Below are 15,381 nucleotides of genomic sequence, written 5' to 3'. Positions count from 1 at the left end.
GCACTACCTGCCAAAAAGTTCTTTGTATAAGAAAACATAAAAATGTGAATGATATCTTTCTCTTTGAAAAACCATACATATTCTGTAAAACTTGCTTTACTTTTACTAAATGATGGAACTTGGAAAAGAGGTATGAGATTGAATTTTTTAAGGACAACCTCATAGAGAAACATTTGAAAAATAACAAGCATCCTGGTGGTTTCTTTTTGATTACCAGGTTGTACCTTCTTAGCTTTGTTATATTTTTAAAATTCAGATATGTCAGTTACTTTTTGAAGGCATCATACTGCTTTATTTGATAAATTTTGCATATCCTTTTTTTCCTTTTTTAAACTTTTATTTATTTATTTATTTTTTTAATTTTTATTTATTTATGATAGTCACAGAGAGAGAGAGAGAGAGGCAGAGACATAGGCAGAGGGAGAAGCAGGCTCCATGCACCGGGAGCCTGATGTGGGATTTGATCCGGGGTCTCCAGGATCGCGCCCTGGGCCAAAGGCAGGCGCCAAACCGCTGCGCCACCCAGGGATCCCAACTTTTTTTTTTTTTTAAGTAACCTCCACACCCAGTGTGAGTCTTGAACTCACAACCTGGAGATCAAGAATCATATGCTCTATTGATTAAGCCAGTCAGGCTCCCCTTGCATATTCATCTCTAGAGGGATAAGCCCATTCGGTCAAAATATTTCATGTAGAGATAATCCTTACTATTTAGAGATTCATTTCATCCAAGTCATAAAATGGTACCTAGATGTCCTATAGGTACAGGTTTACCTTAGAGACTTAAATAGCTTCCAGGAACTGCTTTGCATGGTCAAAGAACTGGCTTTGAACTGTAGAAACAAACTATAGAAACAAAGACAAAACTATGATAAATTGCAGTTTTTCTTTATTAATATGGACCTTGACTGAGAGAGAATATGTAGTCTCTTATAATATATAGACTGGGCCTGTCTTCTGACCTGTTGGTTTTGCTTTTTAGGACCCCTCTGGGTCGTGCAAGAGCATGGCTTCGATTAGCCCTCATGCAAAAAAAAATGGCTGATTACCTGCGTTGCTTAATTATCCAGAGGGATCTCTTAAGGTTAGTACGATTAAATCATGTTCATTTCCATTTTTTAAATCTCATTTATATCCTGTTTTCCAAAAAGAATTACAGATGTAGTACAAAAGCATACATAGAATACCGTAAGATGGTATAAAATAAAAGAAGAGCAACAGGAGAGAGAAAATCTTGTAGGGACATAACATGGATCATGAACTAGCCTAAAAAATGAGTACCATAAGCTTTGTATTGACCAATAAGAGGGAGATTTATTTATATTTATATGTTATATTTCTTTTTTTTTTTTTTTTATTTTTTTTATGATAGTCACAGAGAGAGAGAGAGGCAGAGACATAGGCAGGGGGAGAAAGAAGTAGGCTTCATGCACCGGGAGCCCGATGTGGGATTCGATCCCAGGTCTCCAGGATCGCGCCCTAGGCCAAAGGCAGGCGCCAAACCACTGTGCCACCCAGGGATCCCTATATGTTATATTTCTAAGCTAGTTTCATTTTTTACCTGAATTACAGTTGAATATGAGTAAAAATTTGTGTTGGGATTTAGGGCCTTAATTCAACAGGTTTCTTTTTATTTATTTTTTTAGAGAGGAAGATGGGATTGGGGGCAGAAGCAGAGAAAGAATCCTAAGCAGACTCTATGCCCACCATGGAGCCCACTCGGGGCTCAGTCTCACAACCCTGAGATCATGGCCTGAGTGGAAATCAGCAGTTAGATGCTTACCTAACTGAACCACCCAGGCACCCCAATAGGTTTCTTTTTAGATTTTGGATGTCCAAACTACAGCTTTGGCTGTATTGTGGGCACTTTTTAAATTGTCAGTTTAAATTGAAGGCCAGTGGAGCGCCTGGGTGGCTCAGTGTTGAACATTTTGCCTTCGGCTCAGGGCGTGATCCTGGAGTCCTGGGATCAAGTCTTCTCCGTCTGCCTATGTCTCTGCCTCTCTCTGTGTGTCTCTCATGAATAAATAAATAAAATCCTTAAAAAATAATAAAATAAATAAATTGAAGGCCATTGAGTGTTGACAATTAAGTGGCACAGTGAAGATGACTGGAAAACATTAACTTGTTATTGTTAGTTGACATTGTGCTGAGGTTGATGGGAAGTTGAGTTTATAAATAGCCTGGTCTATGCACTGATTTAGATATCTCAATTTCAGGGATAAGTCTCATCATACGGACCATTCATTGTTTATCTTTGAAGCTTTTTATTTAACAGAATGGATTCATCCTTTTGAAAAATGTAATAGTGAACATAGCTGTGATAACACCCCCATTGAAACTTTTGTTTTCAGTATTAATTTCTTGAGTAAATTGCCTTCATATTGTAATAAGTAGAAAGGAGGCCAGATGTTTACGACTTTCAAAGTATGGTAATCTGTTGTTAAAGGGAGTGGCCCACAGCAGTCTCTCCGTTTGCCCTTTTTCTCATGGAGTGCCTCTCTGACGTCCTGGAGAGTCTGGTCATTTTTGATAATAACTTATGACTTTGGTTGTATACCTTGGTTTTCCCACCTGTTAAATGAGAATGACCATACTTTAAGCTCCAGCAATTTCTCAATAATATTGTGAAGGTCAATTAAAGTGATTAAATAATGTACATGGGACTTCTTAAGGAAGACATGAGACAGTGATAATTAGCTCTATGAATACATAATTGTCAAGTCTTAGTTGTTTGGGTTTTTTTTTAAGATTTTATTTATTCATGTGAGACACAGAGAGAGAGGCAGAGACACAGGCAGAGGGAGAAGCAGGCTTCCCACAAGGAGCCTGATACGGGGCTCAATCCCGGATCCTGGGATCACGCCCTGAGACGAAGGCAGATGTTCAACTGCTGAGCCACCCAGGCGTCCCAAGTCTTAGTTTTTAGACTGTCCTTTTTCTTTCACAAGTCTCTTGTTTGAATATTTTTTAGAATATAGATCTGCGTTAAGTATTTTTAATTGATGATTATTAAGAAAACTACAATATACATGTCAAATACACTGATTTGAACATGGGCTTTGGAATATTCATATGTTCATTCTCTGCCTTAGTCTTCATCCCAAGATTCTTTTTTTTTTTTTTTTAAGATTTTATTTATTTATTCATGAGAGACACAGAGAAAGAGAGAGAAAGGCAGAGGCACAGGCAGAGGGAGAAGCAGGCTCCATGCAGGGAGCCTGACATGGGACTCGATCCCGGGTCTCCAGGATCAGGCCCTGGGCTGAAGGTGGCACTAAACCACGGAGCCACCCGGGATGCCCCAAAGATTCTTAATAAATCCTAGAACTGAAAAGTCAACTGTAACAAAAACTACTGTAATCAAATGAGTGACAGTCACTATGTCTTCAGAGAGTCACAGACATTCCAGGCCTCAGTGATACCTCTTTTCTTTTCATATATATATTTTTGCTTCTCTTTTCTTCCTCTCAAGGTTCCTTTTTCCTCTTTCATCACCTTCAGTACCTTTCTTTTACCTTGTCTATATGGATGTTAACATTTCAAAAAGTTTAAATTCTTCAGATATAGAAAGGCTAATTTGAAGAGACCAAATTTGTATGGATTCTATGTTTATATTATGGGGCTGAGATTTTAAAATTTAGTGTTTGAAGTAAATTTGTGTTTTAAGGTTTTTATATTAATTTCCACAGTGAATTTTATGAGTATCATGCACTAATGATGGAAGAAGAAGGAGCAGTAATTGTTGGGCTGCTGGTTGGCCTGAATGTGATAGATGCTAACCTGTGTGTAAAGGGAGAAGATTTAGACTCACAAGTAAGTGAAAGTGACTAATACCAAATACAGAGTGATTTTTAGTTTGCACCGTTCCTCTTGGATCCAGTTAATAACTCTTAAACACTAAAGAAAAATTAAGAATGAAATTCAGTTGCATGTTAAGTGTACTTCTAATATTTCTCCCCTTTAACTAAAAACAGCATGATTTACTTTAGGTTGGAGTGATTGATTTTTCCATGTATTTAAAGAATGAAGAAGATATTGGAAATAAAGAAAGGTATGATTTCATAAGTTATTTCACATGTTGTATTTTTTATGTAGCCCTTACCAAAGTTATTTCACATGTTGTATTTTTTATGTAGCCCTCACCAATTACCATGAGATCCATCTACTGATAATGTAGTATTTTTATTTTTCTTTTTGATTATGTAGTTTTTATTTCCCCTTTTTGAGTGTAGTTCCTGTTTTGTTTTGTTTTAGCTTCCACATACAAGTTTTACAAAGCAAAAATCACATTGAATGAGGCTTTAGTATGAAGTATGGCTTTTGATCACACATGTAGTTCCTGAGACCCTTTTTTAAAAAATATTTTATTTATTTATTTGAGAAAAAGAGAGAGAGATTATAAGTGGGGGGAGGGTCAGAGAGAGGAGCAGACTCCCTGCTGAGCAGGGAGCGTGATGCCAAGCTTGATCCCAGGATCCTGAGGTTAGGACCTGAGCCAAAGGCAGATGCTTAACCACCAGAGCTGCCCAAGTGCACCGAGATCCATTTTTTTTTTTAATTTTTTTATTATTTATTTATGATAGGCACACAGTGAGAGAGAGAGGCAGAGACACAGGCAGAGGGAGAAGCAGGCTCCATGTACCGGGAGCCCGACGTGGGATTTGATCCTGGGTCTCCAGGATCGCGCCCTGGGCCAAAGGCAGGCGCCAAACCGCTGCGCCACCCAGGGATCCCTTTTTTTAAAATTTTTATTTATTTATGATAGTCACAGAGAGAGAGAGAGAGGCAGAGACACAGGCAGAGGGAGAAGCAGGCTCCATGCACCGGGAGCCCAACGTGGGATTCGATCCCGGGTCTCCAGGATCGCGCCCTGGGCCAAAGGCAGGCGCTAAACCGCTGCGCCACCCAGGGATTTCCCCCCCCCCCCTTTTTTTTTTTTTTTAAAGATTTCATTTATTTATTCATGAGAGACACAGAGAGAGGCAGAGACACAGGGACACAGGCAGAGGGAGAAGCAGGCTTTTTTGCAGGGAGCCTGATGCAGGACTCAATCCCAGGACCCCGGGATAACGACCTGAGCCGAAGACAGGCTCAGCCACTGAGCCATCCAGGCGCCTCAACCTAGACCCTTTTTTTTTTTTTTTAAAGATTTTATTTATCTATTCATGAGAAACATACACAGAGAGAGGCAGAGACACAGGCAGAGAGAGAAGCAGGCTCCAGGCAGGGAGCCTGACCTGATGTGGGACTCAATCCTGGGATTCCAGGATCACTTCCTGAGCTGAAGTCAGACGCTTAACTGCTGAGCCACCCAAGGCATCCCAAAAAAGTTCTTAAATACACTTTTTAGGGCAGCCTGGGTGGCTCAGTGGTTTAGTGCCACCTTCAGCCTAGGGCGTGATCCTGGAGACCTGGGATCGAGTCCACATCAGGCTCCCTGCATGGAGCCTGCTTCTCCCTCTGCCTGTGTCTCTGCCTCTCTTCCTCTCTGTGTCTCTCATGAATAAATAAATGAAATCTTTAAAAAATAAATAAAAATTTCTAAAAAATCAAAATTCTTAAAAAAAAATAAATACACTTTTTAATGGAGATGCCTGGGTGGCTTAGTTGGTTAAGAATCTACCTCCAGCTCAGATCATGATCTCAGGTTCCTGGGGTCAAGCCCTGCATTGGGCTTCCTGCCCAGCAGGGAGCCTGCTTCTCCCTCTCCCTCTGCCTACAACTCCTCTGCTTGTGTTCTTTTTTTTCTCTCTCTGTCAAATAAATTAAAATCTTTTAAAAATGTCTGTATAGGGGCACCTGAGTGGCTCAGTGGTTGAGCCTTTGCCTTTGGCTTGGGTCATGATCCTGGAATTGAGTTCCACATCAGGCATCCCGCAAAGAGCCTGCTTCTACCTCTGCTTATGTCTCTGCCTCTTTCTCTCTGTATTTCTCATGAATAAATAAATAAAATCTTCAGTAAAAAACGTGTGCATGTACATACTTTTTAATGGTATTGTTAGATTACTTGCTAATACTAGACTTAAGAAGGGTTGTAATTAGTACACAGCCTACTGCTACATTATTATAAAGATTCTTGAATTTTATTTTCAAGGCAAGATAATGTTTTTTGCCATTATGGTTTTACAGCAATTTTAGATGATGTAGGCATTTTTTTTTTTGGTCATCCAGTAAATACCTTTCCAACTGATGCAAAGCTTCTTTTCCTCCTCTTTAGGAATGTTCAAATTGCTGCCATATTAGACCAGAAAAATTATGTTGAAGAATTAAATAGACAACTGAAGTAAGTATTATGGATACTTGGATACTTGTGAATATTGTTTTAAAGGTTTTCTTCACCATTTTCAAGTCAGCTTTATCCTCTTCCTTCCTATTAAGCTCCTTTGAGAAAGGGTTGAGGGAGGGATCCCTGGGTGGCGCAGCAGTTTGGCGCCTGCCTTTGGCCCAGGGCGCAATCCTGGAGACCCGGGATCGAATCCCACGTCGGGCTCCCGGTGCATGGAGCCTGCTTCTCCCTCTGCCAGTGTCTCTGCGCCTCTCTCTCTCTCTCTGTGACTATCATAAATAAATAAAAATTAAAAAAAAAATTTTAAGAAAGGGTTGAGGGAGTAGAGAATGGAAATTAAGATACAGAGAAATTATTGGAGAGAATTCAGTTTCAGCAAAAAAATCAGAGTCAGATTTTCAGATAGGACCTTTGGAGAATTTAAAGATAGAATTTCTGAGGAGGGATCAAAAAAAACAAGGACAGAATTTCAAACTTCTCCTGTACCCTTGAGAAGAAATGACTAGATAGAGCAGAAATTTATATCCTTTGCATGGTTCTAAAATTTATTTTTCTTACTTCAAAGAGCTTCATGTGTAAATGTGGCTGTTGTCTCCAATGGTGGGAGAATTTTCCTTACAGTGTCACCTGGACATTGAAGGTGTCAGTGAATAGTTGGAAGAATTTCTGAGATCTATGTGTAAAATAGTATAATGCAGTTCTAAACTTTTAAAATTTTATTTATTTATTTATTTAATTTATTTATTTATTCATTTATTTGAGAGAGAGAGAGCATGAGATAGAGGAGGGTCAGAGGGAGAAGCAGACCCCATGCTGAATGGGAAGCTGGATGCGCGGTTCCATCCTGGAACTCCAGAATCATGACGTGAGCAGAAGGCAGCTGCTTAACTGACTGAACCTCTCAGGCACCCCTAGTGCACTTTGGACTAATAGAAGTAGGATGTGAGTCATGTAGACATTTAAAAATTTTTAGTGACCACATTAAAAAGGTAAAAAAAGAGACATGAAATTAACTTAAAAATGCATTTTATTCAACCTAGTTTACCCAAGGTATTATCATTTTAGTATGTAATCATATAAAAATTATTCATGAGATATTTTATATTCTTTCTTTGTATTGCCTTTACAATCCAATGTATATTTTATACTTACAGTATATTTCAGTTTGGACTAGATAGCACAGGTATAGGGAATAATATTAGAAATGAGTTAGAATTAGAATTAGAAATTTCTAACTCTAATAATAGTTAGAAATGGATTGTTCCCATTAATTAAAATGAATAATTAGCAAAAATGACTTTCTCTGGGTGATGGGCATTATGAATAATTTTTAAATTTTTTTATACTTTTCTGATTAAGTTTCATTCAGTCAGAAAATACAATTAAGCATTTTCGCATTTTAGAAAAAATCTAAGAAGCTGTAAGTTTTGCTTTCTCTGAAGTTAGATAGGAAAGATCTTGTAGCATTGTCCTTTTAATCATGGAGTTTTAATAATTGATGTTGTAGGAAATACATGTATGTTTGTTTTATAACTTTTATTTCTGAGATTATATTTCTAAATGCAACTTTGTATTGCTTACTTATTTACTTTTAATGCTTTATTCACTTTTGGGAACAGGTGATATAATCACATAGTTTAACAAAAGGAACATCGAACAAAAAGCCTCCTTCTTCCCTGATCTCCAGCCACCTAGTGGTTTCCCTCTTTGGGATTAATAAATATGTTCTTGTGTATGCCTCCAGAGATACTTTATACAACTAGACAAGAATATGCGTATATATTCTTAGAGTTCTCACCTTCCCCTCAGTTTTTTACACATAAAATAGTATAAATTTTATACTATTCTATACTTCACTGTTTTTACTTAACAGTTTATATTAGAGTCTGTTCCATTTGGTTCAGTTTTCTCATTCTTAAATATATGTATTAAATAATTTACAACAGCACTAGTGCCTTTTTTACATTTTACAGATTTATTTATTTATTTTTTTTTTTTCATTTTACAGATTTAAAACTGTTTTATTGTTTTTCCGATTAGAAGGTTTCTGTATATTTAGAGCATTTTAAAAAGTATAGGAAATAGACAAAAAATAGATCTCACATATTATCCCTCATTCAAAGAAAACTGGTATTGAGGATTTATTTTCAAAAGTGCTTTTTTTTTTTAAAGGTTTTATTTATTTGACAGAGGGGGAGAGAGAGCACAAGTAGGGAGTGGCAGGAGGTAGAGGGAGAAGCAGGCTCCCTGCTGAGCAACCCTCACTCCCCCCATGGAACTCTGATCCCAGGATCCTGGGTTTATGACCTGAGTGGAAGGTAGATGGTTAACCCGCTAAGCACCCCCCACGCCCCTAAAAGTGCTTTTTTGATTAATATTTTACTGATTCTCGCATAAAGGTAGGACAGGTATTATCTGATTTATAGATAAGGAAATTGAAGCTCAGAAAGGTTTTACAGCTTTCAAGGTGACATAAAGTAGAAAAGCAGGGGACTATAGCCTTGGTCCTTTGTCTCTTAGTCCCACACCTGTTATATCTCCCCATTCAGATACCCTGTTGCTTTTTGTGAAAAACTCAAGTTGTTTACCTAAGAATGATTATTTAAAAATGATTTAGTATGGGGGCACCTGGGTGGCTCAGTGGTTGAACGTCTGCCTTCAGCTCAGGGCGTGATCCCAGAGTCTGGGGATCGAGTCCTGCATCGGGCTCCCCTCAAAGAGCCTGCTTCTCCCTCTGCCTGTGTCTCTGCCTCTCTCTGTGTCTCCCATGAATAAGTACATGAAATCTTAAAAAAAAAAAAAAAAAAAAAAAAAGATTTAGGGATCCCTGGGTGGCGCAGCGGTTTGGCGCCTGCCTTTGGCCCAGGGCGCGATCCTGGAGACCCGGGATCGAATCCCACGTCGGGCTCCCGGTGCATGGAGCCTGCTTCTCCCTCTGCCTATGTCTCTGCCTCTCTCTCTCTCTCTCTGTGACTATCATAAATAAAAATAAAATAAATTAAAAAAAAAGATTTAATATGAATGAAAAAATATTTTTCTTGTTTCACCAGTTAAATTAAAATGCCAATATTTATTTCTGAGGTTGGTATAAAATTTGTTTAAATCTATTGTAGGTTTTATTGTGATGTAAAATATTATGTTATGAAAGAAAGCTTGAGATAGTAGAATCAAGGCCTTGAAAACAGACTAAATAAAATGTACAGTAGTGTCCAGTCTGGATCAATTTAAACAAAGATGCAAAAAACTAAGTTGTTCATTCAACTTAACCTGATTTTTAACTATATCTTTGAGAGTCAGGGTGTTTGCTTAGCTGCAGGCTGACCAGGTACTGATGTGAATTTCATATTCACATTTCCCCAACTATGAGTGATGTTAGAGGTCTGTAAGTGATTGTGAAAATGGAGAATGGAAACAAGATGGGGGCTTGTGTTGAAGATAGCTATGAACACTTGTTAAGCCACGTGATTATAAGGTGGGTATTTAAAGTTCATCCTTTGAAAGATAATTTAAAATTTTAGTTTTAACAATATTTGACAGTCTTTGTGTGGAATCCATTCCTAAGTATTACAAGTTAAGTGTAAGAAGAACTCTAAGACGGTAACAAAAAATGATGAGCAACACAAAATGGAATTTTGATAGAAATGATTCTTTTGATCCAGTCTTTATTGCTTTCCTAGCCAAATCAGGTTATTCAACTTAATGAAATATCCCACACTCAAAAATTCAGGGTAATTGGTGCATGTTAGTCATCATGATAAGTCCAGGATAGCATACTTTTTCTTGCCTTTGTGAGTTTGTGTGATTTGAATGAGTTGTTTTTTTGTTTTTTTGTTTTTTTTTAAATTTCAGCAGCACAGTCAGCAGTCTCCATTCAAGAGTTGACTCATTAGAAAAGTCAAATACTAAGCTGATTGAAGAGGTATTGTAACCCAGCCATAGATAATTGCCTTTCACGGACCGAGTATTTGTGATTCTTTTCCATTTAAGTAGGAATGCATTAAGTACGCATGAGCACATACACACACTTTTTCATCATTATGATGGAATATTTGCAATGTAGTTGTAATTGATTATAAGTTCTAGAGAAACCACATTTTCTCAGGTAAATTCTCAGGTGAATCTGAATTGTTTGAAATACTCCTAGAAATGAGCCCCAAAGATGGCACTCATACAAGCTCTTCTGTAAATAAGCTGTGATTCTCATTTTAAAATCTGGGTGATCTGTATTTAGATAACGAATCACCTATAGTTAGAAATTCCTGTTATAGTGATACTGTCCCTCTTGTTCCACTCTTGAGATTACTTTTATTTACAAGCACTGCTGCATGATCATGGCCCCCCTTTCTCCACCCAAGTATAAACCTCATTCCCCATGCTCTGTTTTCCTGTGTTGTCAAAGTGGTTATCTGGTGCTACCAGACCAGAAATTTATCTCCATTCTCTTTTTAGTACTGTTTGTAAAGTTGCTTTAGATAAGTTTTTTTTTTTTTTTTTTTAATCTGTCAAACCACAGAATTACTGCTTTCTATTTTCAGAATTATTTAGGCTAGTGGAAGAAATCTGTTATGAATGCTCTGAACCTACTTTCTGTGTTAATTAAAATTCTTATTTCTTTTAGAATTGGCTTAATTTTTCCAAACCAGGGAGCACTTAAATATTTGCATGATTGCAAATCCATTTTTATTTTGATAATTTGGGACCATTTGATAGTGGGATTTTTTTGGTTTTGGTTTTGGTTTTTATTATGATGAGTGTACTCTTTAATCCCCATCAACCTATATCATCCATTCCCCCCAGCCACCTTCCCTCTGGTAACCATCAGTTTGTTCTCTATAGGGAAGGGTCTGTTTCTTGGTTTCTCTCTCTCTTTTCCTTTGCTCATTTGTTTCTTAAATTCCACATGAATGAGACCATATGGTATTTGTCTTTTTCTGACTTATTTTGCCTTGCATTAAACTGTGTAGCTTTATCCATGTTGTTACAAATGGCAAGATTTCATTCATTTTTTTTGACTGAATAATATTCCATTGTATATAGATACCACATCTTCTTTATCCATATTCATCTATTGATGGACACTTGGGCTGCTTCCATAGTTTGGCTGTTGTAAATAATGCTCCAATAAACAAGGATGCATGTATCTCTATGAATTCCTGTTTTTGTATTTTTAGCTAAATACCCAGTAGTGTAATTACTGGATGGTAGGATAGTTCTATTTTTAATTTTTTGAGGAAACTTCATACTGTTTTCCACAGTGACTGAACCAGTTTGTATTCCCACCAACACTGCACTGAGGGTTCCTTTTTCTCCGTATCCTTGCCAGCACCTGTTGTTTCTTGTATTTTTTATTTTACCCATTCTGACAGGTGGTATTTCATTGTAGTTTTTACTTGCATTTTCCTGATGATGAATGATATTGAGCATCTTGTCAGTGTCTGTTGGCCATCAGGACCATCCGATAGTTTGATAGATTGAGACCACATTAGAGCTGCTCAATAGTTTGTGCCTCTTCTTGGCCTTAGGTGCACTGTGAAGTTCAAGTTATATCTGTAATGAAGTGTTCAGAAATTTATTTGCAAGTCAACATTGAGAGTGGTCCCTTCTTTCCTTTCCTAGAATCCTTCTTTTCATTCTAGGCCTCAGAACCAAACCACTTAGTTTAACTCTGATGGTGAGAAATGCCGCATATTTGTGATGGTCACTCAGTGTTGTGTATTTCAGAGGATGTCCTGTTTGGTTATCATGAAGGTCTATATCACATTTTCAATGATGGCACAGCCTTCTTTTCTTACAGATCTTTTTATTTCTACACAAGTTTTTTTTTTTTTAGAACTTTACACAAGTCTTTACAGACTTACTGTTTCATGACACTGTATTCAGAACATATTTAAATCAGATACTCATATGATATGTTTTAACTGACATTTTGACTAATAAGGAAATACTAGAAATAAGAGTTTAACTTTTTTATTGGTATCTTAGGATAACAGCACATTTTTCTTAGGAAAGCTTCTGTAGATATGAGACATTTGATTAGTTTTAAGATTTTATATTCTATTGTTTGTAGCCATGAACATAACCTGTAAAGCAAGTGTAAGTAAAGATGTTTAAAATCTTTTTTCTTGTCCCTGTTTCATAATTTTTAGTTAGCAATAGCAAAGAATAATATCATTAAACTCCAAGAAGAAAATCATCAGTTACGAAGTGAAAATAAATTGATTTTAATGAAAACCCAGCAGCACCTGGAGGTAAGATGTATGTACTGACTGTAGACTGTCTTGTGTCAGAAATTGCCACCTAGGGAACTTTTGCATACACTGGATATTTATTTCTATGTGTAGTGATTACACAGTAAAAGCTTTATGTTTTCTTCCTAGGTTACCAAAGTGGATGTGGAAACTGAGCTTCAAACTTATAAGCATTCTCGGCAGGGGCTGGATGAAATGTACAATGAAGCCAGAAGGCAGCTTCGAGATGAATCTCAGTTAAGACAGGTAGGTTACATTAGCAAAAATAATAATTATAATAATAATAATTTACTCTTAAGCACCACTTGAAATCTTTTTTTAGCCTTATCTCCTTGCTATGGGATAGAAATCTCACTCCCTTACAACCGCTTCAAGTTTTTTGTGTTCCTACTCTATCAGGTGTTTTTAAACTGTGTTACAGTGTGTGAAATAAATGTATTGTGACCAGCATTAAATAGAATAGAATGATATATTCAAATATGACTAAAATAATATTTAAATTAACTTATTTTGGGGGCACCTTGCTGGCTTAGTTGTTACAGCATACAACTCTCTCTCTCTCTTTTTTTTTTTTTTTTTAGCATACAGCTCTTGATCTTGGGGTTATGAGTTCCAGCCCCATGTTGGGCAACAGCTCTTGATCTTGGGGTTATGAGTTCCAGCCCCATGTTGGGCATAGAAGTTACTTTAAAAAAAATTAATGAGGCATCTGGGTGGCTCAGTCTGTTGAGCGTCTGACTCTTGATTTTAGGTCAGGTCTTGAGCTCAGAGTGATGGGATTGAGGCCTGCATTGGGGTCCACACTCAGTGCAGAGTCTGCTTGGGATTCTCCTCCTCCCTCTCCCCAACCCCTCCCCTGGCTCATACATGCATGCTCTCTCTCACTCTGAAATAAATAAATGTAATATTTTATTCTATTCTATTTTTAAAGATTTTATTTATTCATGAGAGACACAGAGAGAGAGAGAGAGGCAGACATATGCAGAGTAAGAAGCAGGCTCCCTTTGTGGAGCCTGATGTGGGACTTGATCCCAGGACTTCAGAATCACTACCTGAGCAGAGGGCAGACTCAACCACTGAGGCACCCAAGTGTCCGATAAATACGATGTTTTAAAAAAATTATTTTTTTAATCTTTTAAATTGATACAATACCTACAGAAAAATATAAATGTACAGCTTAGTGGCTAATAACATAAATACCTGTGTAATCATCACCTGGGTCAAGAAGAAAGTATTGCCAGCCTTTCCATCCCTTTTGCTATTTGTTTTTATTTGTTTTTAATTTTTTTTAAAGATTTTATTTATTCATTCATGAGAGACACAGAGAGAGAGGGGCAGAGGAACAGGCAGAAGGAGGAGAAGCAGGCTCAAGGAAGGGAGCCTGATGTGGGAATCGATCCTGGGACTCCAGGATCACGCCCTGGGCCAAAGGCAGGCACTAAACCGCTGAGCCACCCAGGGATCCCCTATTTGTCTTTAATATTAGCAAACTTCTTTCTGTTTTGATATGAAATTAAAAAAAAAAAGATTTATTTAAGTTCAGTTAATGTATAGTGTACTATAATTTTCAGAGCTAGAGTTCAGGGATTCATCAGTTGTATATAACACCCAGTGCTCATTATATCATGTGCCCTCCTTAATGCCCATCACCCACTTATCCCATCCCCCACCCCTGATGTAAAATTCTTTAAGAGATGAAATTAAAACTGTGAAGTGGAGTTTTTGAATTATCTTTGGCTTTCACTTTTATGGACTACTTTATTTCTGTTTTTTTTTTTTTAAGTTTTATTTACTTAAGTAATCTTTATACCCAATGTGGGGCAGATCAAGATCAAGAGTCGCATGCTTGGGATCCCTGGGTGGCGCAGTGGTTTGGCGCCTGCCTTTGGCCCAGGGCGCGATCCTGGAGACCCGGGATCGAATCCCACGTCAGGCTCCCGGTGCATGGAGCCTGCTTCTCCCTCTGCCTGTCTCTCTCTCTCTCTCTCTCTATCTCTCTCTGTGTGTGACTATCATAAATAAATTAAAAAAAAAAAAAAAAAAAAAAAGAGTCGCATGCTTGTCCAACCAACTGAGCTAGCCAGGCACCCCTGGACTACTTTATTTCTTTGATTAAGGAAAATTAATACTGAGTTTATGAGACATAAAAATACTTAATTTTTGAACCAGTAAAGTAGTAATAATTAATACCTAAAAAATGCATTCATTTTCGCAAAATATGCGGTTGAAATATTTAGAATGTTCTGTTTTTATAGGACCTGATTGATTCCTTTTAGTGGGGCTTAAACCTCAAAAGAGTAGTCTACCTATTTTTTTTAAAGAGTAGTCTATATATTGAATAGAAGTTCCTTCTTATTCTCATTAACTGTCATGTGTCTGATTTTTGACATCCTGGAGTATGTGAATTGAGGATATGTTGAAATTGCAGGAAGTGGAAAATGAGCTAGCAGTACAAGTTAGTATGAAACATGAGATTGAACTTGCCATGAAGTTGTTGGAGAAAGATATCCATGAGAAACAAGATACTTTGATAGGCCTTCGGCAACAACTAGAGGAAGTTAAAGCGATTAACATAGAAATGTATCAGAAGTTGCAGGTAAGGATCATTCTTTTTGTTTTTGTTTTTTTAAAAGATTTTATGTATGTATTCATGAGAGACACATAGAGAGAGGGAGAGAGGCACAGACACAGGCAGAAGGAGAAGCAGGCTCCATGCAGGGAGCCCAACGTGAGACTTGATCCTGGGTCTCTAGGATCGCACCCTGGGCTGAAGGTGGCACTAAACCGCCGAGGCACCTCGCAGTACACCTACAATCATCAACACCTAGCACTCATCATAACCAGG

The 15,381-nt window shown here is 37.5% G+C and overlaps 1 protein-coding gene across 9 annotated transcripts in view; it reads left to right on the top strand.

The window, feature by feature from the left end:
* Window positions 1-15,381, top strand: part of RUFY2 (RUN and FYVE domain containing 2) — a 53,097-nt gene that overhangs the window by 8,877 nt on the left and 28,839 nt on the right. For 8 of the 9 annotated variants that reach the window (XM_077894737.1, XM_077894738.1, XM_077894734.1 and 5 more), the window contains exons 4-11: window positions 982-1,083; window positions 3,692-3,815; window positions 3,992-4,053; window positions 6,220-6,285; window positions 10,138-10,207; window positions 12,435-12,536; window positions 12,666-12,782; window positions 14,965-15,132. In XM_077894737.1, coding sequence (XP_077750863.1) covers window positions 982-1,083; window positions 3,692-3,815; window positions 3,992-4,053; window positions 6,220-6,285; window positions 10,138-10,207; window positions 12,435-12,536; window positions 12,666-12,782; window positions 14,965-15,132 — 811 coding nt within the window. The remainder of the gene's footprint in view (window positions 1-981; window positions 1,084-3,691; window positions 3,816-3,991; window positions 4,054-6,219; window positions 6,286-10,137; window positions 10,208-12,434; window positions 12,537-12,665; window positions 12,783-14,964; window positions 15,133-15,381) is intronic. The other variant, XM_077894732.1, reaches the window with a different exon arrangement.

Source organism: Canis aureus, chromosome 4 (genome assembly GCF_053574225.1).
Source record: "Canis aureus isolate CA01 chromosome 4, VMU_Caureus_v.1.0, whole genome shotgun sequence".
Taxonomy (NCBI): Eukaryota; Metazoa; Chordata; class Mammalia; order Carnivora; family Canidae; genus Canis; species Canis aureus.
Note: the sequence above shows the minus strand (reverse complement) of the source record. Positions and strands in the feature narration are given on the sequence as shown.